This window comes from Macrobrachium nipponense, chromosome 46 (genome assembly GCF_015104395.2).
Source record: "Macrobrachium nipponense isolate FS-2020 chromosome 46, ASM1510439v2, whole genome shotgun sequence".
In the NCBI taxonomy this organism is placed as follows: domain Eukaryota; kingdom Metazoa; phylum Arthropoda; class Malacostraca; order Decapoda; family Palaemonidae; genus Macrobrachium; species Macrobrachium nipponense.
In genome coordinates this window covers 11,184,032-11,211,168 of record NC_061106.1, presented here as the reverse complement: position 1 = coordinate 11,211,168, position 27,137 = coordinate 11,184,032, and the positions used below count along the sequence as shown (strand labels likewise).

At 38.4% G+C, this 27,137-nt stretch overlaps 1 protein-coding gene across 1 annotated transcript in view; it reads left to right on the top strand.

Moving 5' to 3' along the window:
- The first annotated feature begins 748 nt into the window (after positions 1-748).
- Positions 749-27,137, top strand: part of LOC135214748 (uncharacterized) — a 28,847-nt gene continuing 2,458 nt past the window's right edge. Inside the window, exons 1-4 of the mRNA XM_064249096.1 lie at positions 749-998; positions 19,361-19,526; positions 24,771-25,426; positions 26,187-26,302. Coding sequence (XP_064105166.1) covers positions 19,366-19,526; positions 24,771-25,426; positions 26,187-26,302 — 933 coding nt within the window. The 5' untranslated portion in view covers positions 749-998; positions 19,361-19,365. The remainder of the gene's footprint in view (positions 999-19,360; positions 19,527-24,770; positions 25,427-26,186; positions 26,303-27,137) is intronic.

Here is a 27,137-nt window from a genome sequence, read left to right as displayed (position 1 = left end):
CTCTCTCTCTCTCTCAAACGTACACTGGAGATAAGAAATGTTGCTCAGAAGTCATTCAGCTTAATTGGATTTTTTTTGGTGAAAATCACGCATCATCATTATTAAAACGAGCATAGTTAACGGAAGGATGGTTAAATTTTGTTGATTTCATGAATGAGTACGAACTTCGCTCTTTTTTATTTTTTTATTTATTTATTTACCTTTTACACTATAGATACAACCTGAAAGGTAGATCAAACCACTTTTCTGTCTAATCTGCTTCGTTTTTTTTATTCTTCCTTCTTTTAGCATTCTGCAGTTTGCAGCCATTGCTATGTGCTCTCTTCTAACTTTTAAAGAGCATGACTGTTAAGTACTTACCGTACTGACGAATTTTTAAAAAAAAGTATGTGAAAATACCTAACTATTACTTGTCATAGAAATGATAACTGATGCTAACTACGGATGGGAAAGCATTCGGAAAGCACTGGAACACTTGAATAGTCAACATACTTATGTAATACAGGCGAATTTAATATTGAAGTTGCTTGGGCAGAATAATCATCAACAGCTATGTAAGACCTAACATGCAACAACACCGTTAACTTTAGATTCAAGATGAATTCCGGCAAATCATTAAATTTCAGTTGAGATAATGACGCAAGATTGCCGCTGTTAGCGAGATACGCGCTGGTGGAACCGCGGCGATCTAATCATCTGGTGGTTGCTGGCACCGTTTTCTGTGAGGCATAAATTGAGCAACTCTGTTGCCTCAAGACCAGTGTCTGAATCGCTGTTCGTCGGTACTCTCGTGCAGTTGTGCGTGTTAGTGATGTGAGAGGCTGCTCCCTGAAAAGTTCTATGTCACGCTCGTGTACGTGTTAGTGTTGATGGGTTCAGTCCCTGAAAATGCGAGGGGAAGAGTGTTTTGAATAAACATAATTGCACGTTCAGGACTTCCACATGTGAGAGATTTTGAATCGAAGGCCAACTTTGCTGGGAAAGCTATAGTACTTGAGGTAAGTCCCCTCCCCCTTCCTCCATTCTCTTCTTTCTCTCTCTGTCAAATAACGGTGTTGTCTTAGTTTAAATTGAGTGGATGCAATTAGATCAACCGTCCCAAGTTTTGTGAGTTTGAAGACTTAATCAGTTAAAGCATTACTCAGCAACGAAAAGAAATCTTTGTACGTAATTCGAAAGACGGCATAGTGGCTTAGTTTTTGGTGCACAACACTATACTGACAACAAACTACAAAGAACATCGTTTCTCATTGTGAGCGGGATAATCATCTGGATCATGTTTCCTCACAAGTCTCTCACTAGGGAACATGAAAATTCTTCGTCTTTATCTCCATAATGGGTATTTATGTAGTTCTCATCCTAATGTACAAAGGATTTTCCATCTGTTGAAGCAAGTATGAAATTAGAAAGTCTGGAATAATCAACTTATTATTTTTTTTAAGCTACGAAAGAGGTTTCTTTCATTTTATTGAACGTTAGTCCGTACGGATGTGACTTTTTTTCCCTCAAAATTATTTCGTCTAATATATTACGTTCTGTTCAAGACGCATGAATCGGTGTTTACACAAAGAAAGGTTAATCTATCTCTCTCTCTCTCTCTCTCTCTCTCTCTCTCTCTCTCTCTCTCTCTCTCTCTCTCTCTCTCTCTCTCTCTCTCTCTCTCATTGGTGTTTTGTCCTCATACTCGTCAATGCAGTATCTGATAATTTGCGACGAAGTTCGAAATTGTTAGATGGTTTTTTTAAAAACTAATTGTTATCGTACCAAAGAGTTGAGGCTAAGAAGTTCGCTTAATCACAATGCAAAGAAGCATCCTTAGCATTCCTATAGTCGCTTGATAACATTTCTGATTTTTTTCCTTGGTTTTTTAGTGGAGAGCGAATACCTTTGAAACCGTTACCATCTGACGTTAAGGGATCAAGGTTGCTGCCTAAAAAAAAGATAAAGATAAAGAAAGAGACAAGAACAAGAAAAAGGATGCAAGTGGTTAGTTACGGGAGGATTTCGAGAATCATTGACGATAAGAAACTTGGCCGAAAACTATCGCCTTCCGGTAGTTTTCTGGATAATTATGAGAGCACATGATTCTGGAAATAGTACTAAATCATTTCAATTTTAAATCATAGAAAAACTATATATGTTACTTGCACAGATAATTCACCTGTTAAACGTGCACAAATTTCCACAAGGAAGTTATTAGTTCTTCGCATTATTATGTATATTCATAGATACATAACGATATACGCAGATAGCATGTTTGCCTTAGCTTAACGCAGAAAAACCTTATTGGATAAAAGATTACTTAAATGAATTTAAAATATTGCGCAAAATAACTGTGTAAAAAGACTGTTGCACATTTATGCATTCATCCATGATGATTCCACGAGGTACAATACATGTTTACTCTTAAAGCCATGTTATTTTACTGAAAGTTTTTCATTCTCATAAAAAAATATCAAAGCAAGAGTACTAAATCCCCTTGGAAAACTTATAAAAAGTACAGTTTTCCAAGTGAAGTATTTTAATAATATTTTTCGTACAGATGATTCGCATAGGTTTTTAAGGCTTCTGGAAAATCATATTACATTGCAATATAGAGTTAGCCTCCTAAGATAATATATTGCTCAGTACGTAAGCATGCCGTTGATATCCATGGATAAGATTTTTTTTTTTTTTTTTTTTTGCACATACAAATACACTTAGTAATAAGACTGAATAGAAAACTAAAAAATGAAGAGTACCCAGCTAGCTCTCTCTCTCTCTCTCTCTCTCTCTCTCTCTCTCTCTCTTCCGCCAAAAATGCTTATAGTAGTACACGAGAATGCTAGGGATAATAGTACTTTTTTCATTGCCCTATATCTCACGAATTTACGGGGGGAAAACACCTGCATAGTAGAGGTGCAGACTTATAACGATATGGTTCCGAAAGGGAATTTTTTCCGAAATAGTTGGATGATTAAGTGTAAGTAAAGATTGGCAATGTATTCCATCAGTTTTCCATCTGCTGTAACTTATTCAAGTTATCCAATTTTCACACATTTCTCCCCGTGAATTTAAACAAGCATATTGACTAAGACTAAGAGCAGTGAAATGCTAACATCAGTATTTCATGACTTAATGCTATGCAAGCGCCTCAGTGTCGTGATCGGTATGGTCTTGGTCTGCCACCGGTGGCCGCGAGTTCGATTCTCGGACATTCCATCGAGGGGTCAGAGATGTGTATTTCTGGTGATAGAAGTTCACTCTCGACGTGGTTCGGAAATCACGTAAAGCTGTTGGTCCCGTTGCTGACTAACCACCGGTTCCTTGCAACGCAAAAACACCATACAAACAAACAAAACAATTAATGTCATGCAGATCTTCATAATAATTGATGAGGAGTCTGACTCTTGAGCAAATTCTATTGTCAGAATGTCAGAACGAATCCTACGAAGACCTCATGCTCACGGAAGTGATTTTAACCCTTGCGAAAGAACACAGTCATATCACAGGGAGAAGAGAACACGGCAAAGCTCTCAAGCAACAGGTTGGGGATCATTACATTAAAGGTAGACGTTAACAAGTGAGATGTCAGATGAACAAGTGGCGAATTTAGGGAAGGGGCACCTGGTCACGTGCCCGCCCCTCACCCTGGATACGAATGATAGAGCATTGTTTTCTTTCAATGTATCAATATTAGAAGCAAGCATTTGCTTAGCTAACGATTATTTCAACAAAAACGACTACTTTGTGTATATATATGTGCATTACGTTTGTAAATATAGTAAACTAATCCTAAGTAATCCCTCCCACCCACCCACTCCCCTCCGCCCCATGAAAGAATTCTAGATCCGTCACTGCAGTGAAATAGCCGTGAAAAACTTTAGCAAGAATCATTGGAGGACTCCTCTACGTGAAAGTCAGGAATTAGCAAAGGTTTATAAAGTTTTCGGGCATCTAGACCAGGTGAAGCATGAGTTATCTTAAAACCAGAAGAACGGCGAGAGGGTTGGTCTTCAAGATGTACGCGTACCTGTTTTTGATAGCTTGTAAGTAAGGTAGTTCCTCGTTGGTCGAGTGGGTTACGTGCTCGCATACTAATTCGGTAGTCCCGAGTTCGATTCCCCGCTCTGGTGATTAGAAACTTATTTATCGATGGTTCGGATCCCACAATAAGCTGTAGGTCCCGTTGCCAGGGAACTAATTGGTTCCCAGCCACGTAAAGATGTCTAATCCTCCGGGCCAGCCCCAGGAGAGCTGGTAATTAGCTCAGTGGTCAGGTTAAACTAAGATATACTTAATTTACTTGTAAGAAAGGTGGTCAATAATGGAGATGAGTTGATCGGTGCAGAATGAGTGGCGTCAACGAAAGGTAAAACACTTGGCGGCCGTTACACTTGGTTCTGATTAGGAAAATTCCGCCTGTTGTGGCAAATGGACTTTGGCGCATATTTAGTGGAAAATTTAATCTTTAATATCTCCATTATTCCGGCCGAATAAAAGCAGTGAATATATTCATTTTGAAAATTGTGTACTGACACTGATGTATGTGGTTCTCAATGTCCTCATAAATGTGTTCTTAAGCTGCTTCCTTATCTAAATGCTACAAAATTTCCATCTCGATTTGATTTTATGATTACAAATACTATGATCGGCGTTTCCTCTTTTCAAACCACAGACCATCTTATATAATAATAAAATCCGAGTGGATCTTGTTTGCCCTCCCCCGGCTAACAGGTGGGAAGACATGACACAGCCAACCAGCTGCTGCAAACCAGTTTGTCCGCCCCAGGTGGTCGAGGCCAAGTAGGAGATCGGGAGGGTAGGCTAGATAGCAAATAGATATAGAAGGGAGATATTGGACGTAATTAGGCGCATTTGTTATGCGTTGATTCTCAGGAATAGCAGCGACTACTGAGACCAGCAGCAACAAGCCACTTCTGGCACCTATGCTGACCCATCAACTGTTCCATACAGAGACAGGATCACAAAAAAACAGGGGATCACATTTCACAAGATAGAGACATTTTTTCATTCATGGAAATCTTTATAACTGATGAAACACCCTGCAATGAGTAAACGTGTGTTAGATCACAGTCAACTACATGACTGCTGTTTGAGCGAATAAAACAATGAATGTTGTAATAAGCTTTTTGCTAAAGCCAATTTGACATGAAATTCATATAGCCTAATAAATTAGTATCATCTAGGGTTACTGTCAGCTAAATTAGATATTTTTATTTCTGCATATACTACGTATTGTATTTAGTAAATGGTGCATAAATTATTTGACAGTCTTGACGGACAGCCGAGATAACACGTTCTAAAAAGTATACAGGGTTTCCCATTAGATTGTGTGAGTTGCGTCATTGTTTAAATAATAATCAACACAGATGGCGCCAGTCAGTGCACGTCACAAACTGGTTTGGCTTCATAGGCTGTCCAATCTTTTAACTCTATATCTAATATAGACAGCAACGCCGACTTCCAGTGCAACAAGCTCATAAGAAATAAAGGCGAGTCAAATTTCTGGCAGAAAACTGTACCACAGAATTGTGTCTCACTGTTACGTGAATTGCAATGAAGACCAATCAGTTGGTAGTTCAGATTTGCCAAGAAGTAGAGACAACCTTTCAGTCTGATGAACTGGGCTCACTGAGCAGCTATAATGACCAACTCCGCGTTAACTGCCAGTCAAAGTGCCATTATAATGGAACTCAATGACAAGAAGTCGTAAGGTCATGAATGAAGGCATTTAAATTTTTTTTTTTTTTTTTTTTTTTTTTTTTTTTTTTTTTTTTTTTTTTTTTTTTTTTTTACCCCGGGGATAACCAAGGTATACAAAATGTGATCTTTGCTGGTTTAAGGGACAAATTTTGTCATTAGGACAAAGATATACACAATCATGGTTTTCTTTGTGCTTCTGGCTTGCTCATTTTCATGATGCATTTTTTAACATTTAAAGCTCTGAAACCCTTTGGTACTTCGGAAATTTATGTTTATTTGGCATATTTTCAAAATTACACTTTCCCTTTTTTCTAGTAATACAAGAAAAATGCATTTCTTTAGAATGATTCCAGACATCACTAGCTGGATGATGATTTGCTAACACAATAGGCATTCACTCCTATGCATTTGGTACTGTGTTCAGTTAAAAACATGTTTTTTGAATATCCTGTAAAGTTGTGGATTCATCTGGCTGACGTCGTTAATGATGTTAATTCTCATAAGTAGACCAGTTCCGTAGAGGAATAGTGCCGTCAGTGTACCTCTCACGGTGCACTGTAGGCATTACTTAAGGTTCTTTCCAGTGTTCCATCAACCACTAGCTGAAACTCCTTTCATTCATTTTACTGTACCTTCGTTCATAGTCTCTCTTTCCACATTCTAACAATTATTTCATAGAGCAACTGAGAGGTTTTCCTCCTGTTGCATCTTTCAAATCTTCCTACTCTCAATCTCCCTTTCAGCGCTGAAGGACCTCACGGGTCCCAGTGCTTGGCCTTTGGCCTAAATTTTCGTTGCACTCCATAAGTAGACTAAAGGCTACACAACTTAATTTAAAGTGCTTAATGTCATTGACTTAGGATTTTGACTTGTATGACGGTGTTTGTAGGCAAGTGATAATATTCTGGCAATTTGCCATAGAAGTAATTGGCCTTTTAGTCTTGTTCCAAAAGCATGTTTGAGTATCTTGAGTGTTGATGGTGTATAGCCTTACAATAATGGGAACTGTTCAGCGGTAGCCTTCAAAGTCATAATGAGGGTAATGAGAAGTAATGAATGTTATTTTGTTGATAACATATAATTTCAACTCTGAATTCTTGCACTGATATGAAGACCGTAGTTAACACAGGCGCTGAAACCCCCAACATTTGCATTATGCCGAATTTAGTTGACTTGGAAAATGGAGATGTTTCTGGTTTTGCCACGTAAGAGATTGTGTTATTTCATAGTATTTAATGTATCTATATTTTTAATTTGATTCATATCAATAAAACTTGTGATTCTCCATCCAACCCCGCCACCTCCCCCACCCCATCTCTCTTCCCCTCTCTCTCTCTCTCTCACATACACACACAAGTTCTCGTCACAGAGACATCTGAAGTGCCCTATCACGGTGATTGTATTTACCCCGTTCTCTCTCTCTCTCTCTCTCTCTCTCTCTCTTTTATTTTATTATTTTTTTTTTTTTTTTTGTTATTACATATCAGAATCGACGTATATACTTATTGTCGCAAGGCTTAAATTCTGCTATATCTTAATGGGATCCTTGGGTATTTACTTCTCTTAGTGTAGTGCATACAGTAAGGTCGCAAATTGTTTTTATTCACACTATCTTTACAAACCTAACATGGCTTCGATGACAATGTGCCGCATAGTAGAGGTCCTTATATACATTTATTTTCCAAATTCCATGAATGCTGCTCGAATATTCATTTGCATGTTTTAATCCAGTATATCAAGAAAGCGATGTCCCATCAACGTCGCTACACTAAGGTAGACCCATACAATCATGATACATTGCATGTTATGTTTCTCCAACTCCAAGAAATGGTAGAAGTTCAATATACCCTCTCCCTGGCTCGTCCCCAAGAGCTCTACTGGACCCTTGAAACACTCACTAGCTCTGGGGCACCCACTACCTCAGCCTTAGTAATAGAAAGTGATATAAATATACTGTCATTTGGGTAAATACATCAGCAAGTTCTTTCCATATATGGTACACGTCCATCTACGAAAGATCTCGTTTGGAAGAAGTAACTTGTTAAACTGTCAGTTAGAACAAAGTACGATTTCTTTGTATTTTCTCATTTTTGTTTTTAGTTCTGGTATTTGTTTTTACTGGTTTTCGTTGGTTTTAGTATTCTTATTCTTATTTTTATTTTCTTATTTTGATTATATTAATTTTCATTACTTTTAATTTTATTCTCATTATTGTTCTCGTCATTTTTATTTTTTTATATTTTCTTAAAGCAAAAGACCGTTTTCACGTTGATCTGGGAATCTCGCGAATTTGCAAACGTTGTTTAGGAAAGGTACTGAGATACAGCCATTTAAGTAGATTTCAAAGTGCTACGTATTTCCTTTCAACGAGTGGATTATCGAGGATGAGTTGTTATTTCTTTGTCAATAATATCGTATCGACTTTCAAATACTCAACCCGTCGCGGCCAGCGCATTACCTGTAGCGTTGTTAATTAAGTTAACCTGCAGGTCGGATTTTCGGTGTTCTGTTATTCATTGAGGGGTTTCATGCAGCTGCATATGTGCGTGCTTGAGCATGCTTTCTCGTAGGGGAGGTAGTGCCGCCAGTGCGCCTTACATGGTACACTGTAGGCATTACGTAAGGGTCTTTGCAGCGTTCTCTCGGCCCTTAGCTGCAACCTCTATCATTCCTTGTACTGTACCTCCGTTCATATTCTCTTCCAGATGGCTTTCCACCCCCTCTAACAGTTGTTTCAAAGTGCAACTTTACTGTGAATTTCCCTTTCTGCGCTGAATGACCTCATGTGTTCCAGTTCTTGGTCTTTGGCCAAAATTCCATGGTGTATTCTATTCTTGAGCATGCTTGTAAGAATGCCTTTAGAAAAATAAACATCTCTCCGAGTCTTTCCTTTTATTCCTCTTTTATTTCTGTTCTTGGTTCATCATTCCGTTTTCTCTCACTTCTCTGTGTGAGCTTATCTGCAACTTGTTTCTATTTACCATGTTATTGAAAATATTGAGGTTCTGTTTTATTGCTTATTCGTTTGTCGAACCTTTTTCCATTTTTCTTTTTATTGTTTGTTGCGTCCAACTCGTGACTTTTCCTCCCTTGCAAGAATAACTGATATTTCCGATGATGTTCCGTACTGACCATTTCCTTCTTCCCGGAATGGAGTGACGCTACGGTATATGAAGTCTTCATTCATTCGGTAGGATCAACTTGACATTCATTTATGCATGCCTGGATGTACATAGTAAGTACGGTATGTTGTTTGTCAATAAGAAAAAAATGAGACAATATTCATAGGGAGGTTCTAACGTGGCATCATAATGTTTTACATATACAAAGCTATACGATTATTCTGGCAACAGCAGTCATTTTTATTTCAAGAACCTGTCACTCAGTTTCTGAAAGCGGTCATCCGTCATTTTGTATACGATAACCTCTCGAAGATTGCTGTGTCAAGGTCTACATTCAAACTTGAAAACAGTTTTTTCTACAAAACACCCAAAAAATAATAATAAATAAATAAAAAGTCAAAGCACAATCTTTCGGTTAAAGATATCTACAATTATTCTTTCATTAATGAGACAGCTGCTTTTTTATTCCCACTCCCTGAGATCCATTTGACGCCATGATTTGCACCAGCTGTTAATATTTCGAGTTTTTATCATTTGAGATGCAGTAGGATAAAAAGGACCCATGTCGGGTTTTCCCCCTGAATTTCTTCTCTGGTTATGCAAGTTTTATTTTAGTTCCAAAGCGGCTTTCGTAACACAGCATACTTCCTCTCGTTCGATTACTCACGAGGACGTTCCGGTCACTACTACCGTTCCATTAATAAAGCAGGTGGGCGAAAGTACAGAAGGACAAGAGACCAACATGAAGTTGGGAGGGTAGAGTAGAGGAAAAGGAGTGGGCAGCGGTTCGAGATGAAGAGCCTGATAAGGATGGGATGAGGGAGAGTAGATGGAAAAGGATGTCAGGGCCCCAGGGTTCGAGGAAAAGGAGTGGGCAGCGGTTCGAGATGAAGAGCCTGATAAGGATGGAGGAGGAGGAGGAGAAGGGCGCTGAGAAGGGATGGAATAGGATAGTTCTTTGTGCCTTTGTGAAGAAAATTATGACGTGAGTAGGTATGCTGACCTGGAATCTCCTTCCTTCCTTCCCCCCACACCTCTCTCTCTCTCTCTCTCTCTCTCTGAATTCATAGCTTAACAAAAGGAATTTCATCTTATTCTTCGTCTCTAACGGTCAATTCATGTACGTTTAAAGACGTTACTCATAAACCTTGTTGGTAAGAGTTTCTTGAAATATTGACGAGCAGTAGCATTCTACTAAGAGGGGTTTTGCTACTTCGTAGCATAATCGTCAAAGTTTTTCTTTGACAAGTTCATCCCCTCCCTGTTGTAGAAGGGTCGCCGTAAAGTATTTCACTTGGGTCTGAAAGACCATCACACTGTAGCACTACACTACCTTTTCCTCTGAGGGGCCTCATATGTTTCCGACAGTTTGAAGTCCCCAGGACAGAACCCTTCTCTCTTCCCGCTGGAAATGACCATTAAAAAAATACCCACACACACTAGCGCTTACTCTCTGTGTGTGTGTATATATATATATATATTATATATATATATATAGATATATATATTATATATATATATATATCTTATATATATATATATATATAAAGACAAGAAGGCAGGGAAGTACACCAGAAAACGTTCATGTATACACTTTATTGCGTCGTTTCAAAGGTCCAGGCTTCATTTTCAAGCCACCAAAGAACACAAGATAAAACCGTGAAACAATAAAAATACATAATAAATATCACAGAAGTGAAGGTTAAAATTATGTGCAATCTACTATGTACGTATTTTTGTTGTTTCACGGTTTTATCTTGTGTTCTTTAATAGCTTGAAAATGAAGCCTGGAACTTTGAAACGACGCAATAAAGTGTATACATGAATGTTTTCTGGTGTACTTCCCCCCGCCTTCTTGTCTGTGATGTTGTGACCAACTGCCACCTTGACACACACACACACACACACACACATATATATATATATATATATATATATATATATATATATGTGTGTGTGTATATATATATATGTATACGTATATATATATATATATATATATATATATATATATATATATATATATATATATATATATATGCATATATATATCCAGGTTGAAGAGGTAAAGGCATGTCTTTCACAAGTAACAAGATATCGGGTCTGCTACCCATATGATTCTTCTATATATATATATATATATATTATATATATATATATATATATATATATATATATATACATACATACACATATAAATTGTGTGTAATTGTAATAGCCACAATGCCCTCTTAACTTCTCGAATTCTTTGCCATTTTTTTGGATTCGCTTGTTACTACAAAGCTTTGAGATCTAAGTGCAAGATATGTGAAGAAATTATGATGTCCGGTCAGGTCGGCAACGTGACCTCGTTGTGATTATGGTAACCCGGGTACGTTTCCCACTACCGGACATCATAACTTCTTCATATATCTTGCACTTGGATCTTTATGCTTCGTAGCGACAAGCAAATGCCCAAAAAAGCGCGGAGAGTTGCAAAAGTTAAGAGGGCATTGTGGCTATTACAATCACATATGGATCGGGTAAAAGTTACCAGTAGATTCTACACACAAAGACATATATACACAGAGGAGGGGAATAATGATTACCAATTGTATCTGCTCCGGCCAGGTTTGATGAGTCCAGCATTAAATGATGTTTGTGGCTTAACATTTCTGAATATTAAAGTCAGTTCCAGAAATGTGCCCAGCCGTCAGCCTGAAGAGTACATTTGCAGAAAGCTCTCAGACAGACCAGCACAGGGTCTATTGTAAATCACTTTATCATATGATATTTATGCAACTTAATGATAAATTTTAGTCTTCGAACGGATTTGAACTCGAATCTGAGACTGCCTTGAGTTACGAGTACACTAAATTATCAAACAGGATGCGGCAGAAAAAAGGTATCAGTCAGAAAGAAAAAAAGTTGAGTATATCTTGGTTTAACCAGACCACTGAGCTGATTAACAGCTTTCCTAAGGCTGACCCGAAGGAATAGATATTTTTACGTGGCAAGAAACCAATTTGTTACCTAGCCACGCGACCTACAGTTTATTGCGGGATCCGAACCATATTATATCGAGAAATTCATTTCGAATCATCAGAAACAAATTCCTCCGATTCCACTTTGGCAGAGCAGGGAATCGAGCTCGGTTCTACAGAATCGGTAGGCGAGCACCTAAATCACTTGTCTAACGAGGAACTCAGTCAGAAAGAAGTCAGTGCCTTCCAGCGGTCGGTTTCAAGCATGATAGAAAAGTCTCTTGCATGCTATTATGGATGACATTTTAAGCAACTTTTCTATATGATATATATTTATATGATGAAATTGGCAGTTATGTGTTCCAATCCCGAGGGGTATTTGAACTCGCATGTCAGAGTTATAAACACAGCATTCCTGACCACGTCACAGCAAAAAGTGGTTTCCCCAACTCGGAAAGAGTGCTATTTAAGGGTCTACATAAACAGCATGCTTTCAGAAGCGTTCTTGCAAGTCGATATGGATAACACCGTAAATCGTGTGATATGTGTGTTCATTTTTGAAGAGTTAAGATCTGCTTGAGAGTTTAAGCTTAGTTTCCCATTAATAACCAGTATATACCATCAACTTTTGTACAAATCACATAAAAGCTGCTGTACTGTACCATAGTGTATTAGTATTGTTAATCGTGCAGCATATTCTTTGTTTTACTTATAGAACAGCCATGTAAATAAATTCTTACTGAATCAAGGCCAGAATATCAGTTCTTTCAAATCATATCCAGAGAAGAAATGGCAAACAAGTAAATAGATAAATGGTTTAATAAATCATACATAAAATTCATCGCCATAGGGCACGAGGCTCCTCGTTTTTTCTTTCTTTACCTTGGTTTTAACGGATTTCCTCTCTTTACCTTGGTTTTAACCGAGCCTTGGTTTTAACGGATTTCGAGAGAACGAGATGTTTTCTTTCGAGTGCACTTTTCCGGCCGTAATTCTAAGAAAGCAATCGAGATAACAAAAAATGAGTTTCACTTTTCCCGTAGCCATAAACCCTATTTTATCCCCTTTTCGTTAGGTTTAGCTCATCCTTCATCTGTCTTTGTATGTGGTGCGTTCGCTGCTCCACTGTGTCCTTCACTGTATTGATGGCTTTTGTGGTTATAGCCTAAACCTTCCCTTCAAAGTACTGAAAGCCTTCAGTTCTTAGCTTTGATTGAACTGAATAATAATGATTCAGACTTGTGCTTTAAACCTTTACTTTTCCTCGCTAGAATGACATACTCGCTCACGGTTCTCTCCCTTACAGTATCATCATCTCATTCATTCTCGAGTATTGCTAAATGTTACCCATTATTTTTTTCTGAATGATGTTTTGTAGCACATCTCTGTCGCCAACTTTAGGATCCAGATCTCTCAGCAAGATGATCCTCCCCTCCCACCCTGAACCAGAAAAGGCGGTGGGTCACGTCCAAACATGTCTCGAACACCAACACCGGTTCTCACCGGCTACACCGGAGGAGGGTAGTACATACAACCCACGCTGTGCACCGAAGCAATACTTTACGAGTCTTTGCACTGTCCCTTGGCCCCTAGCTGCAACAACTTTCATTCTTTTTACTGTACCTTCGTTCATATTCTTTATATTACACCTTGCTTTCCATCCTCTCCTCATAATTGTTTCAACGTGCAACCGCGAGGTTCTCCTCCTGTTGCGACTATCACCATTTTCTAATTTGAAATTCTCTAGGACACTTCCATGAAACAATGGTTTTGGCACCGTGTAATAATGATAATCCCCGTGTGATGGAAACATTGAGGTGAAATGCATGAAATTTTGACACTTCGTTTTGACAACGGTATGCCAAGAGTCTCCTAACCAATTACTAATTCTACATAAGTGTACATTTCCACATCATAAGTATGCCTGTATACTTAATCACTTGGGGCACACTACATTCATATTACAGGAACCAGATGGCAGACAACATTCATATTACAAGAAACAGATTGCCTTAAGAAATTAAAACGACTGTCTTTGCAACATTCTTTACGATTCCGATAAGAATCAGTAGATTAGAAGTTTAGAGATAAGAATTGTTTTTTCGAGAAAGAAAAACAGTGAAGAAAAGCATCGATTTAAGTTGTTCGTAGGAGCTACAGCATTTTCCTAGACGTGACTCTACTACTGTCGGATGATGCATATTGCGAGGAATGGCATTTCTTTATTGGGGGATGGAAGGAAGGCTGATGTCATACGATCTCATCACGCTGGATGATAACAAGGTCAGAGATATCTTATCTAGTCGCAATAAACATCGCCCCCTGATCTGACAAATCTATTTTTGAGTGGATACGTCATATCTCATATCGGGAGGAAATGACAGGTCAAACGTCAGTATCCTCTCTCTCTCTCTCTCTCTCTCTCTCTCTCTCTCTCTCTCTCTCTCTCAGATTATTGGTGATATACACCAATTGAATTCATTTAAGAGATAAAATGCTTACGTGCACGCATATATACGCACACAAAGACATAAATACACAGACTCTATATAATACATGCAAGTGTAGATTTTGATGGCCGGCAAAATGATCTCTTAACTGCACTTCTCTGGATGCTCCCATTACAAACCTATACGTATATCCGAGGGGGGAAATAAACAAAGAAAGTTATACGTACTGTGTGCTAACCAAACGGTTCCAGTCCATGTCCTCAGACCGGACTTTCGTAAATGAAGTCAAATTATACCTTCCGTGGCAGGATTCGAACTAATGCTCAGAGCTTTGAACGAGAATTTGCATGCTCCCTGAGTAACGACGACAGACTAGTTCAACTCAAGCACACATAGTAATTTATCCGCTCCTGATTCATTTTACTTGAGGTGACTAGACCCATCCACGTCATCGTTTCATGAAATTTGAGTGGTTATAGCTCTTTAGGCTGAGCTATAAAAACAACCTACTGGTAAAATAGGCAAAGTGACCGCAACCTTGTGAATATTTCGAGCATTTTATTTTTCGGGGGAGAGGGAAGGGGGGTGGGGGTTTGTTGCTTTTCGATACAAGGCTTATCTAACCGGGGAGTGATCAGAGGTCTTATTCATGAAAGTACGTAGCAAATGTATTCGTATTAAGTAGGTTACGGTTTGATGGCTAAAGTTCAACAAAATAAACAAAGGATTGTGGTTGGCGGTGAGTTGACGTATACATTATAGTAACATGAAAGAAAAGGAATCTCAACATAATTATGCTGATCAGTCAAAGGAAATTTGAAGGCTAAGGCTTTCTCCACACTACTTTAAAACATGTCATAAACACAGGGTAACTAATCACATACATATCTCAAAGAGATTGAAAACAAGTCACTGACCATAAATGGAGAACAGATCTTTGTATGAAGCAGTGAGTAGAGCTAGCAGTAAGTTGTTGCCTGACATTCAATCTGTTTGTGATGTTTATGCAATAAGTTACCAACGTGTGTCTATGACATGTTCTACTGTAGTGTGGATGGAAGATAATGTTTTTGTATGTACCTCTTACAACACAACCTAACATCTACTCAACATTTCAAGTCAGAGAGTAAAGAAAGTACTATTAAAATAAGCCTACAATATACATTCAAAAGATCCTCTTAGCTGATTTAGAACACATTCTCCTCTGCACATTTATACTCTTGAAACACAAGCAGGAACTCCTCCAGGGATTGCTGTTACCTGTGCTCCCAATCCACATTATCCCAGCAACTTAAAAAATAAAAATTCAAATTATCTCTTTGCACTTTCCTCCAAGTAGCGTTTTTATGGCTAAGTTTTTTTTTCAAAAGGTCATGCTCTGCTCCACAAGCCTGTTAACTGACAAGGCTGTCTAATATCCCATACCCTTACACTTAACTGCATTCTGGTCGCGGGTTCGATTCTCGGCCATTCCATTGAGGAGCGAGAGATGTGTATATCTGGTGATAGAGGTCACTCTCGACGTGGTTCGGAAGTCACGTAAAGCCGTTGGTCCCGTTGCTGAATAACCACTGGTTCAATGCAACGTAAAAGCACCATACAAACAAACAATTAACTGCATTCTTAACACTTAGCCCAGATGGCACTCATACACATATCGCATGCATATCAATTGCCTTATAGCAAATCATGATATACAAATGTATTGGCGTATTGCTGATAAAATACTGTATATTTATTTTGCCTTCATTTACACTGCAGTTTCATGTTGTCTGTATTTCTGAGGATCCTGTAGGCTTCATTGTTCGTGTGGGTAGGCTAGAAATATGGCCAGGATAACTTAGGCTTAATGTTTCCACACCTGTTTCTTGCGAGCACCACAGTACACTTCTCTATGGTCTGGTAGCGCTCTTGCACAGAGGCTGAAATCGTGCTCACAATCATCAGCTCTCTGCAGGCATAAGTCTGACACAGAAATGATGTTCACAACGGGGAAACTTCTCATCGATATTTAGCAGAGCAACTGATTATAATGCCATTATTTTCTGTTGTTTCGTTCTTTTCACATCACAGATGAATAATGATAAAAATGCAAATATAAACTGATGAAATTCCCTGGGCAGTCTTCACATATTACACCGAATCATCCAAATTTCAGATGAATGGTCTTTCGTTACAGGAAAATTAAGAAAATATGTATAGTCCTGTTTAGATTTTATCAGCTGGTTAATTTTTTCATTTTCGTTGATTTATCAGATCAATGCAGTTAAAACACCGTTGAAGCCAAACATATTTTCTTCCACGCTATGCATTTTGGGTCTAAGAGAGAGCGAGAGAGAGACATGCTACTTTTAATACGCCTTTTGTCCTTCTTTGATTGTCAACTTCAGTTGCAGCTGCAGGAAAAAGTGTATTTTTATTATTTAATACGTATATCAAACATATACTTAACGTCCGCACTTGATAATTTGAGGCGTGGCACGTAAATCTTCAACTGAATCTGCAACATTCTGTTTTATTTTATTATGACGCTTCATTTTGACAGCTTTCTTTTTAATTAAAGTGTACTCCAGATGGAATCGCTAGTGTTACCTTGCAATTCTTTCTATGTAATAAAGAACCTTTGATAAAAAAAAAAAAAATAACGTACAGATACCAAGCGTCGTTTGTGCCTTATGGAATCTTGGATATTTTTGTAAATGTGCAAGGGTAGAGTTGCTTAGTTTTCTTCTAGTTATTCTGCTTGAAGATATTTGAGGTATTTTGCAAATTTTAAGATATTTGGAGGATATTTTTCCAGAAAATAATGAATTGCTCCAGGTTATTATTTGATAAAAAAAAAAAAAAAAAAAAAAAACAATATTATGATTCCTTAGATACAAAAGTATTGCCTGTATATGCCATATACAACATACCTTGGTGTATAATATTCAAATTGTATTTGTATCTTCCTTGCAAGTAATAGAAAGTTTGTGTGGGATTTGAGGTAAGTCTTACTAATTGTACTGCCTGGCAAATCCTAAAATTATGTCGGTGCTCTCATGTTTCCCAGAAAACTGTCATGTGCTCGTCAACTTCAAAAACGTTGGGGACCCACTGCCTAGGATGGGTTAGTCTGGCATAGGCTAAGCACAGGTTTTTGTACTTGCTCGCACTTCATAGTTGGCCACAGCCTCTTGTACCCATAAGGGAAGGTAAAATGGAGGTTACTGTAGTTATTTCCTTTAAAAGTTGACCTTAGAGTTTTGATATTTTAAGATTAATATTCTTTACGATCGTTTTCTTTTTCTCACTATTTCATGTTAGTAAGAAATTACCTAGATATAGTTTGATATACCAGGAAGATCTAGTATTATGACTACCTTAAATTTCATAACCATTTCATGTATTTCAAGTACTGTTTGAAAGGCTGGTATTATGAATTTTCCAGCTGTCAGCAATCTTTCTTGTTTGGTGTCTTGTTTGCTAAGGGCTGCTGGATCTCTACGCCGGCATTGCGAGGGGTCCGAGATCTTGAAGTCGTCGGTTCTTCTTCTCTCTCCGTGTGAGGTGTTGATCCGGGATTTCCTCCTTTCTTCTTCTACAGAACTGTTACAGGATGGTGGTTTTCTTCTCTTTAACAGCATCCTGTTGTAAAGGCACTTGCCTCAAAAGGGAAATACTCAATCACAGGCCAAGGAAACATTGTAGACGACAAGCGCTGGTACAGAACTGTCAAGCTTGCAAAGTAGAAGTGACAGTTGAAAGGGCGTGTTGCTTGCTAGGTAGGTCTTGTGTCATAACATTTACAAGGAAGACTGTCAGCAGGGCAGGGGTTCTTACACAGATGATGAGTGGCTGAGCTCACCTATCCCCAATAGCATTCTTAGTTTTAACTGGATGTTTGGACTTGGGGCTAACCCTGAGGAAAGATGCAAAGTCTCACCTTCGTTGTAGCAGCTTCAGTCGTTATTCCATGACTGACTGGAGGTGCTTCTGTGTGGATTCTGATGTTGAGCAGCAATATCAAGATGGGGTGAGACTGAAGGAATTGCTGTACTTGAGGGTGGGTGATGGGAGGATGAAATCTACGACTTGCTGTATGCTGATGATCGGGTGCTGAGTTGTTATAGTCACTGTTTTAGCAATCTGCCATTTAATAATTTGAAGTCTTTGTGTAGTAGGTCTGTATGGTTACGAGCGAAGCGAAGTCTTACTGGAAACGGGCTCATTTCTGGCGACCTGGCCCTAACTCTATTCAAATGCTACTATCTCCAAAAATATTGAAGATAAAAGAAAAATTCTTTCGGCTGATAAAACAAATCTTTAAATCTCATCCCATATAAGATTTATTTTTAATTTTAATTTTAGAATATCATATATGCACATTTAAATTATGTATTAATTATTGGGTTAGTCCATAACGCTGTTCAAATGCTAATATCTCCAAAAGTTTTGAAGATTAAAAAAAAATTTCTTTCGGCAGATAAAACTTACATCTTTACATTTCATCCCATATAAGATTTATTTTCAAAATATTATACATTCACATGTAAATGATGTTTTAATGATTGCATTATAATTTTTGCCACGGCCCGGCCCTAACGCTATTCGAATGCTAATATCTCCGGAAGTATTGAAGATAAAAGGAAATCTCTTTATGGCAGATAACACCTTGAGATATGAGATTCAAAATGTATCTAGGAAAAATAAGCAGTGTGCATAATGGACAAAGGATTAACAAGGTTGAATCTCAAATATTTAGGAACAACGATATATCCTATGAGCTTCTTCCTTTATATTCCAGTCGCATCCAAGACTTGCAACTGTGAGCGATTCCAAAATGTGAGGAAATCGAGACGCTAAGAAAATTCTTATGCTATAAAACACATCCTGGATTCAGCAAGTGATACTGGTCTTGTTTATGTTGCTGAACATAACCTGAGAGGTTATGATTTTTAGGTACAACACTTTGTAAGAAATAATATACAATACATGACAAAGTAATGAAAATTTCCAGTTTTAAGATGATTTTTGTATGGTCTCCTTTCGTTTTTTAAAGATGGTATTTCAATTCTAATGGTTCGTAAGATGAAAAAAAAAAGTTTTCGTTTTAATAAAATACTTCTTTTTGTTTCAGATACGATGCTTGTGAACACAGTAAAAGTGACTCTGTTCCACGTGATCCTAGTTATTGCCTTCGCCACATCGCAACCTTTCCAGTCTCTGAGCACAAGCAGGCGAGGTGACTTCGAATGGAACACGAGGAAGATTGGTGCGAAAAAGGTGGCTACCATATCCATAAGGTCAGTTAGTGATCTGTTGCTTTCCTTGTGGTTATGCTATGGAGGCGTTTCTTCTTCCATGAAATCATTTCATATTCTCAAAATTGTCTTTTTCACGCTCTTCATTTCGAAATACACCTTCTCAGAATCTAACTAATACGTAGCTATGCGTGGAAAGTGAAAAGAAACACGGAATGGATTTCCTTGAAGTCCTTTGCGAAAGAACTTCTGAGTTAAGCATAATGGTGCCCCTGGTGTGGTATTCGAAATTCTTTGCTAGATTTTGTCAGTGTACTTTGCTTTGTTAACTTTCCATCTGTTTTCAGCGTGTTTATCAAATCCTTAACAGGAAATGTTTGTAGATTCTGGAATAAGATCATAGATTCGTTGTTGCCTATATGCAGGTGTCACAGAACAGCAAAGTCCAGAGAGTCCATCATCTCAAGGCAACAACAGATTATCCGACTGTGTTGCTTTAACACTTCTCTTGAATGAGATATCCATTATTGAAAAGCTAATGGTCATCTTCTTACCCATACTAACACTGTAGGGCACTTTACGACAAAGGGCTTTATTTGTGCAAGGTATAAACAGTTTAGTTTTCCTACTGTCCTCTATTTCTTCATTATCTGGTCTTTCTCCTCTTCATTTTCTGCCTCTGAAGTTGTATTCAATTAGTGAGAGAGTGTTCTTTGCAACGAGTTTTAAACCTGATTTTCACCCCATACAGACCGTGTTGGTTGATATTTGTTTCTAAGAGTGACTGAATAACCAATTTACCAACTTCTGCCAAATGATCAGGAGTGATCATTGATGAATGAAAACGCTGAGACTGATTCTTGAATTTCTTGGGATGTGGAATGGAGAGTGATTTGCAAAACTGAATGATGTCGCCAAATATGTTAATTTTGTTTGCCATTTATTGTCTCATTGCCACTGCAACTCTCTTTTCCCCCCCTTTTTTTGGCATACAGTATTTTGAAATGTCCACATATGTTGAATTCCCAATTCCTCGGCCCAGTTGTAAGCCTGCGAGATAATAGTTATCCTCCGTGACACTAAGTTAAATTGAAACAGAACAAAAACAACTTTGAAACTCTGTACCTGTGACTCTAGTTTTCGACCCAGTGGCCTCAAAACTACACAACCTCGCAAAAGCCAGATGTTTTTTCTTGCTAATTCTCTGTAAGCATTCTCTAAAATTGTCTAATTATTACTAAAGTTGTCTTATTTGTTTGTATATTTTGAAAGGAACCCAAAAATCATGTCAGATTTTGTAAATGTATATTTAAAAAACTAGGATTTGTTGGATAAAAACAAAAAGTTGCAAATTTCAGTATTAGCCACTGAACCTGACTGCCAATAATAATAATAATAAAAAAAAATAGTTGGGCGGAGGGGACCTCACAATTCATGCCGGTTGTCACTGTCTACCCAAGATTTTTTCATTCCTTCAGGCTTGATCCTCATAGGATCTGAGGAGGGCTTGTGGTAAAAAACTGACCATTAGGTTGTTTACTTCAATAAAAATCACATTTATAAACGTTTAAATTGGTTAAATTCTAAAAAGATATAGCCAAAAATTAATATTTCTTTGGATAAGTAAATCTGTCTCAGTACATTCTACCTTGCTCAAATGCAATAACTTTGTCGCGTTTGAATTTCTCAAAAATATACAGCTACCGAGGTATTGAAACGATAAATTATAACATTAGTTTGTTGATATGTGAACAGTCCAACCCTTTCTTGAAATAGTACCATATCATTTTGCGTTTTTGTCGGGTGGATGGGGGAGGGAGAGGAACTATAGTGAGTTGAGTTGAATATAGAATTTAGGCCAAAGGCCAAGCACTGGGACGTTTGAGGTCATTCAGCGCTGAAAGGGAAATTGACAGTAAAAGGTTTGAAAGGCGTCACAGGAAGAAAACCTGAAAGCAGTTGCACTATGGATCAAGTGTTAGGAGAGGGTGGAAAGTAAGAGAAAGAAAGAGAATATGAAAGGAGGTACAGTAAAATGAACGAAAGTGGTTGCAGCTAGGGACCGAAGGCACGCTGCAAAGAATCTCAAGTATTGCCTACAGTCCACCGCATGAGGTCCACTGACGGCACTACCTCCTTACGGGGGAGAGGAACTTTATTCTTATATTGCTTATTTCTGAGAGAAATGAACGTCAGATAGTCAGTTGGAAGTAGACGAATTTTATGCCGAAAGACGAACAGATGTAATTATGGAAATGATATATAGATGGCACTGCTTAACGGGACTTAAAAAGTACTTTGTAATAAATATGGCACCGTGAGTTAACAAACAAAAGCTATAATCTGCAGAATACCAATGTCTCGATAACTTTACATTTGCAAGATTCGTGAGGAAGAAAAGTTGGTGCAAATGACAAGATGGAAAGAAAAACCGGTACAGAAGTAATGTCGGTAGTTAAATGCAATATGTGAAAATATACTGAAATTGTGCTTATTAGCTCCTCATTCGATTTACATTTAAACTTGTCCATGTCCAAATTCATATTTTATATCTTTGACATATTTTGCAGACTAGACTGACTGCTTATCTTAAATAATACAGGGCCTTTATGTATACTACATCGACCTGCCCGTGTGCCGACCTCATTGTTTTGTGCAGCAATATAGTTCCTTGTTAGACGAATGGTTTTCGCGCTTGGCCACCAATTCAGTGGTCCAGATTTCGATTCTCGGCCCGGCCAGCCTGGAATCAGAGGAATTTATTTCTGGTGATAGAAATTCATTTCTCGATATCATGTGGTTCGGATCCCACAATAAGCTGTATGTCCCGTTGCTAGGTAACCAGTTGGTTCCTAGCTACGTAAAAATATGTCATCCTTCGGGCCAGCCCTAGGAGAGCTCTTCATCAGCTCACTGGTCTGGTTAAACTAAGATATTCTTAATTTATGCAGCTGTATAAACGTTGCTCCCTAACGGTTGGCAGAAGTGAATGTCTTCCGGAATAGGATCCTGTGGAAGTGACCGGGGCTCGTTTGGTATATTTGAATCGGCCAAAGCTATCAAACTGCAAGTGTCAAGGATCTATTTTTCGACACACGCTGAAAAGACTCCTCCGACTCCTGTCTTCAAATAAGAAATGCGCCGAAGTTTCTTCGGAACAATCGAGTTTTCTGTACAGTGTATAATGCTGTATGATTCGTGGCCCATGAAGTTTTCATCCATTACCCGGTGGTGGCCTATCCTTAGATAGCGTTTCCAGAAACGAGATTGTGGCTAATTTTAACATGAAATAGAATAAAAACTACTGAAGCTAGAGGGCTGTAATTTGGTATATTTGATGATTGGAGGTGGATGAACAATATACAAAGTTGCAGCCCTCTAGCCTGAGTAGAGTTAAGATCCGAGGGCGGACAGAAATAGTGCGGACGGACAGACAAATAGCCATCCCAATAGTTTTCTTTTAAAGAAGATTAAAACCAGCAGGAGGAGACTTCTCTTATCCAACACATCTGGAAAGCGTTCGGGCATTTCCTCAATTTTCCTACTAAACCCTCAACCTCGCTCTGAATCTCATCATGTAAACACACCAGGAACAATTTCTGGTAAGGCGACAAATGACAGACCACCTCCCGTTTCACATCACTCGAGATGAGTCTCTGATCAATTTTCTCCACTGTTATACCGATCGTTCTTGCACCTGTTACTGTCGTCAATGGGACGGTTTCACTTTTCCAGAGATGAGAATTCAGACTCCAATTTCTCTCCGAGCTGGGATGAGGGGATGCCCAAGAAAAGGGGTTTCCAATCAAGAACATCGCGCATAAAAAAGTAACGCCTGGCATTGCGTAAAATATTGGGCTGGGGCCGCTCCTTTCTGGCAGCATCCAGATGTTTTTTCAAGGACAACGCAATGAAACCGCCGTAAGGGTCTTCCTTTTCATTTCTCAACCTTCCTGCTAGAGAGGACGCGAGGATAAAAACACTGGTGTACAAATTTTCATTCTGGTCTCGTTGAATTGACTTTCAACAAAGATCTACGAACATTCTTGGGAAATGAGTTGTAACACCGAGCAACAGGTACGCCTGGCGTCTATTGTAAAAACTGCGAGAATTAACGTGGCCATGAATATGAAACTATGAGAGTTAAAACGTAAAGATTAATTGTACCGTGATGAGTGAAAAAATCACGAGAGTTAACTAGCAATAACTGAGATTTAGCATGTTACAGTTTACACAGAACGAGAGCAATGATACAGGAGGTAAAACATGATGAGTGTTGTGGTTTGAGAGCCAGCATATGATCAGTGAAATAGTACGAGACGTTTGACCGGTGTACTAACATGAGAGTTAACACAGAACGGGTGTAATCAGGCCTGTACCGAGGTGGGGGGTTGTGTCGAACGCCCCACCGCCCCCACCCCCCCCATATATATATATATATATATATATATATATATATATATATATACACACATATATCTGTAAGTCCATATTTTCTATGAGTATCCTTTTCATTGAACCGCAATTACAAATTGATAAATAACAATATTTTGTTTTTTGGGCAACTTTTTTTTTATATATTTTGTTTTTAAACACTATTATCATTCTTTAGTAGTAGGGAATACAAGAGTGATGATAGGAATATGATGTAGGCCACCATATTTGTAAATGATCTTAGTAGAGAAACGATAATTTTAAAGCTGTGGTACGGTAATCTGGTCAGAGAAATTTGCATAACATCAAATCGGGTAGAAGGGCATAGACTGCATACCCAGTTTTTATTTATTTTTTTCTTAAAATAACCAAAATAACATTTTCAAGTATTTCATCTTGTATATACCTACATATGCAATGACATTTTTAGAAGAAGAGGTCCAGTTTTGGAAAAAAAAAAAAAAAAAGACCCACATAAACTCTGGGTGCGGGAGTTAACACATAACGAGCTTTATGATTGAGAGGAGAGTAATGAAATGAAAATGATTATGGAACGAGTATAATGACAAGCGACGAGTGTTAATATATAACATTTCACACTCGACAAGTGTAATGATGCAAGAGTTAACACATGACGATAGTCGTATGAGAGTTTACATGAAACGAGTGTCATGATACGCCTCCATAGTTAAGGTGAATTTACATTATATTTGCAATATTCAGAAGCTCATTGCAAAATGTTTGCTCTTACTGATAGAATTCATGCTGATAAAATGTAAAGTATAATACAGTTACAGTTAGTCAGAAGCTTCCTGAAATCATTCCAGTCTTCATTCTTTTTTCATTTTACAGAAAAGAAGAAGAGCGGGACCGTCGAAGCGTGGTCATTGCTGAGAACGACGATGGAGATTTCAGCCTGAGAACGGCACCATCGCGCCACCATCACCATTACCACCATCAGCCTAGTGCAGACCACCATCAGCCTAGTACAGACGCCGCATCTCCTCAAGTGAGCCACGAGAAGGAGAGGAGTTCCTACCATTACCACAGGCATCACCGAGGTGAAGGCACCTATCCAGATGACATTGACTGGCTTACCGATGGAGCGATAGGCAGAAGAGAATATCTTTCAGAGGCGTCAGAACCTGCAGAAGAGATTCTAGGCGAGTCAGACGTGTTCTCAGGTGAACGCCATGAACTATCGAGAACAGAAGAGAGTCTCATGAATTCAAGAAAGCTTCAGGAATTGTTGTCAACCGTCGGGTTGGACATCAACGCCGACGTTTTCAGAAACGTGACTCAGATGATCGATCGACTTAGAAAGAAGAAGGAAGCTAAAAAAACAGGACAGAAGAAAAAGAAAAGAAGTAAGAAAGTGAAGCGTGACAAAAAGAAGAAAGGAAAGAAGAACAAGAAAAAGGAAAGAAAGAAGAAATGTAAGCTCCTGAAGGGGAAAGAGAAGAAGAAGTGTCGTGCCCAATCTCAGAGCCACGAAAAAGCCAGCAGTAGTAAGTTGCTTCGTACTTGTCTTGGCGAGTCATAGTAAGTTAGCAGTCTGAAGCCAAATAATGTTAGCAAACTTATTATTCACTGTCTCTCTACGACCCTCAGTGTTCTCATGACTTCTCGATTTTAGAAGGAATTACTTTTGCTTTGATGCTTCTTTCTGTCTAATTTGTCTTACTCTATTTACATCCACATTATGTAGACATTAACAGTAACTTGGGAACTAGCGTGAGCCTCCATGGCTCAGGAATTAAGCCTCTACTAACATAGCGAGTTGATATTTTGCTTTCATGTTTATGGATGCGCACTAGTAGATACCATTGTTTCAAACACACTTAGTGAATTCTAGAGATAATTAAATAGTGAGTTTCAATATGTTTATTTAAATAACAGTCTACACAAACACACATACACACGGGCAGTCTTGGTTAAACCAATCCAGACCATTACACTCAGTATGTATGTCCAAAGGCCCTTATTTCCGACATACACAACGATCTGACTGTACAGCTTGAATCACTTAGTAGGTGTAAAATTTACGTTCTCTAGCTTTAAATCTTGAAAAGTTTTTATTCGTGCTTTTAATTTTAGTCTTTTCATTATTAAAAACTAAATATAACCGTATCATGGTTCCATTGAAAATAAATAAATAAATAAGTAAAAGATATTTTCATTACTGTTTCTGACACAGCTCACTCTCCCGAGAGTGCCATGTTGTGTAAGGAAGAAGGCAGAGCCTGACATTATTCTATGGTGTTCCAGTGAGCGGAAGTGAGGCTTGCCAGTACCACAACTTGGAGGAATGTTCTCGTAAAGTCGGCTTTCTGGAACTGCCCCATGAGTCGATGCTCACTGTCGTCAAGTGCCGCTACAGAGAGGTAAGTGTCGAGAGAGATTCGTCTTGTTAGGATTTATTGCTTAAGATAGGCATAATAACAATAGTTACAAGGAGTTACAAGATTTGGGATGTCTCAAAGACTTATTAGTCCACCCGAGGAGATATCATGTAGAACCTCATCATAGAGAGAGAGAGAGAGAGTTACAAGGAACTCTCAGTCATGGTCTGGTGGTGGCCTGTATTGTTGGCACCTATATTTGTGCCAAACGCACGATCAAGGCTACCTTTAACCTTAAGTAGAATAAAGATTGCTGAGGCTAGAGCGCTGCAAAGTGACATGCTTGATAATTGGAGGGTGGATAATCAACATATCAGTAGTTTTTAAGATCTGATGGCAGACAAAAAGTGCGGACGGACAGACTAATAGCCATCTCAGTCGTTTTCTTTTACAGAAACTAAAAACTATCAGATGAGAAGCCTCAGGCTACGATGGGATCACTGGAGAGATGATTTTAGTTGAAATGGAGTGACATCTCTCCTACTACCTGTCCTAGACTATTGTGCTGTGCCAATCATTTGCAGTGAGGATAATGGGGGGGTTCTGTTGGCTGAATTTATGAGCAAAATGTTATTTGCATACTTTTGGGTTGATGTGCAATTTACAGCTGTTTTATAATAGCATGAGTTGCTTAATTAGCTGGAGGTAAAGATGAGATATTGTGTTTTTCATATCACCCCACCCTCAAGCACAGTAACCAGTTATTCAAGAGATTATGATAATCAAGTCCATAGCCCAATCCATGTGGGTAGCCAAATCATTAGATGGAATAGATATTATTTCAAACAAGTCTGGAAGCCGGCCATTGTGCAAGAAC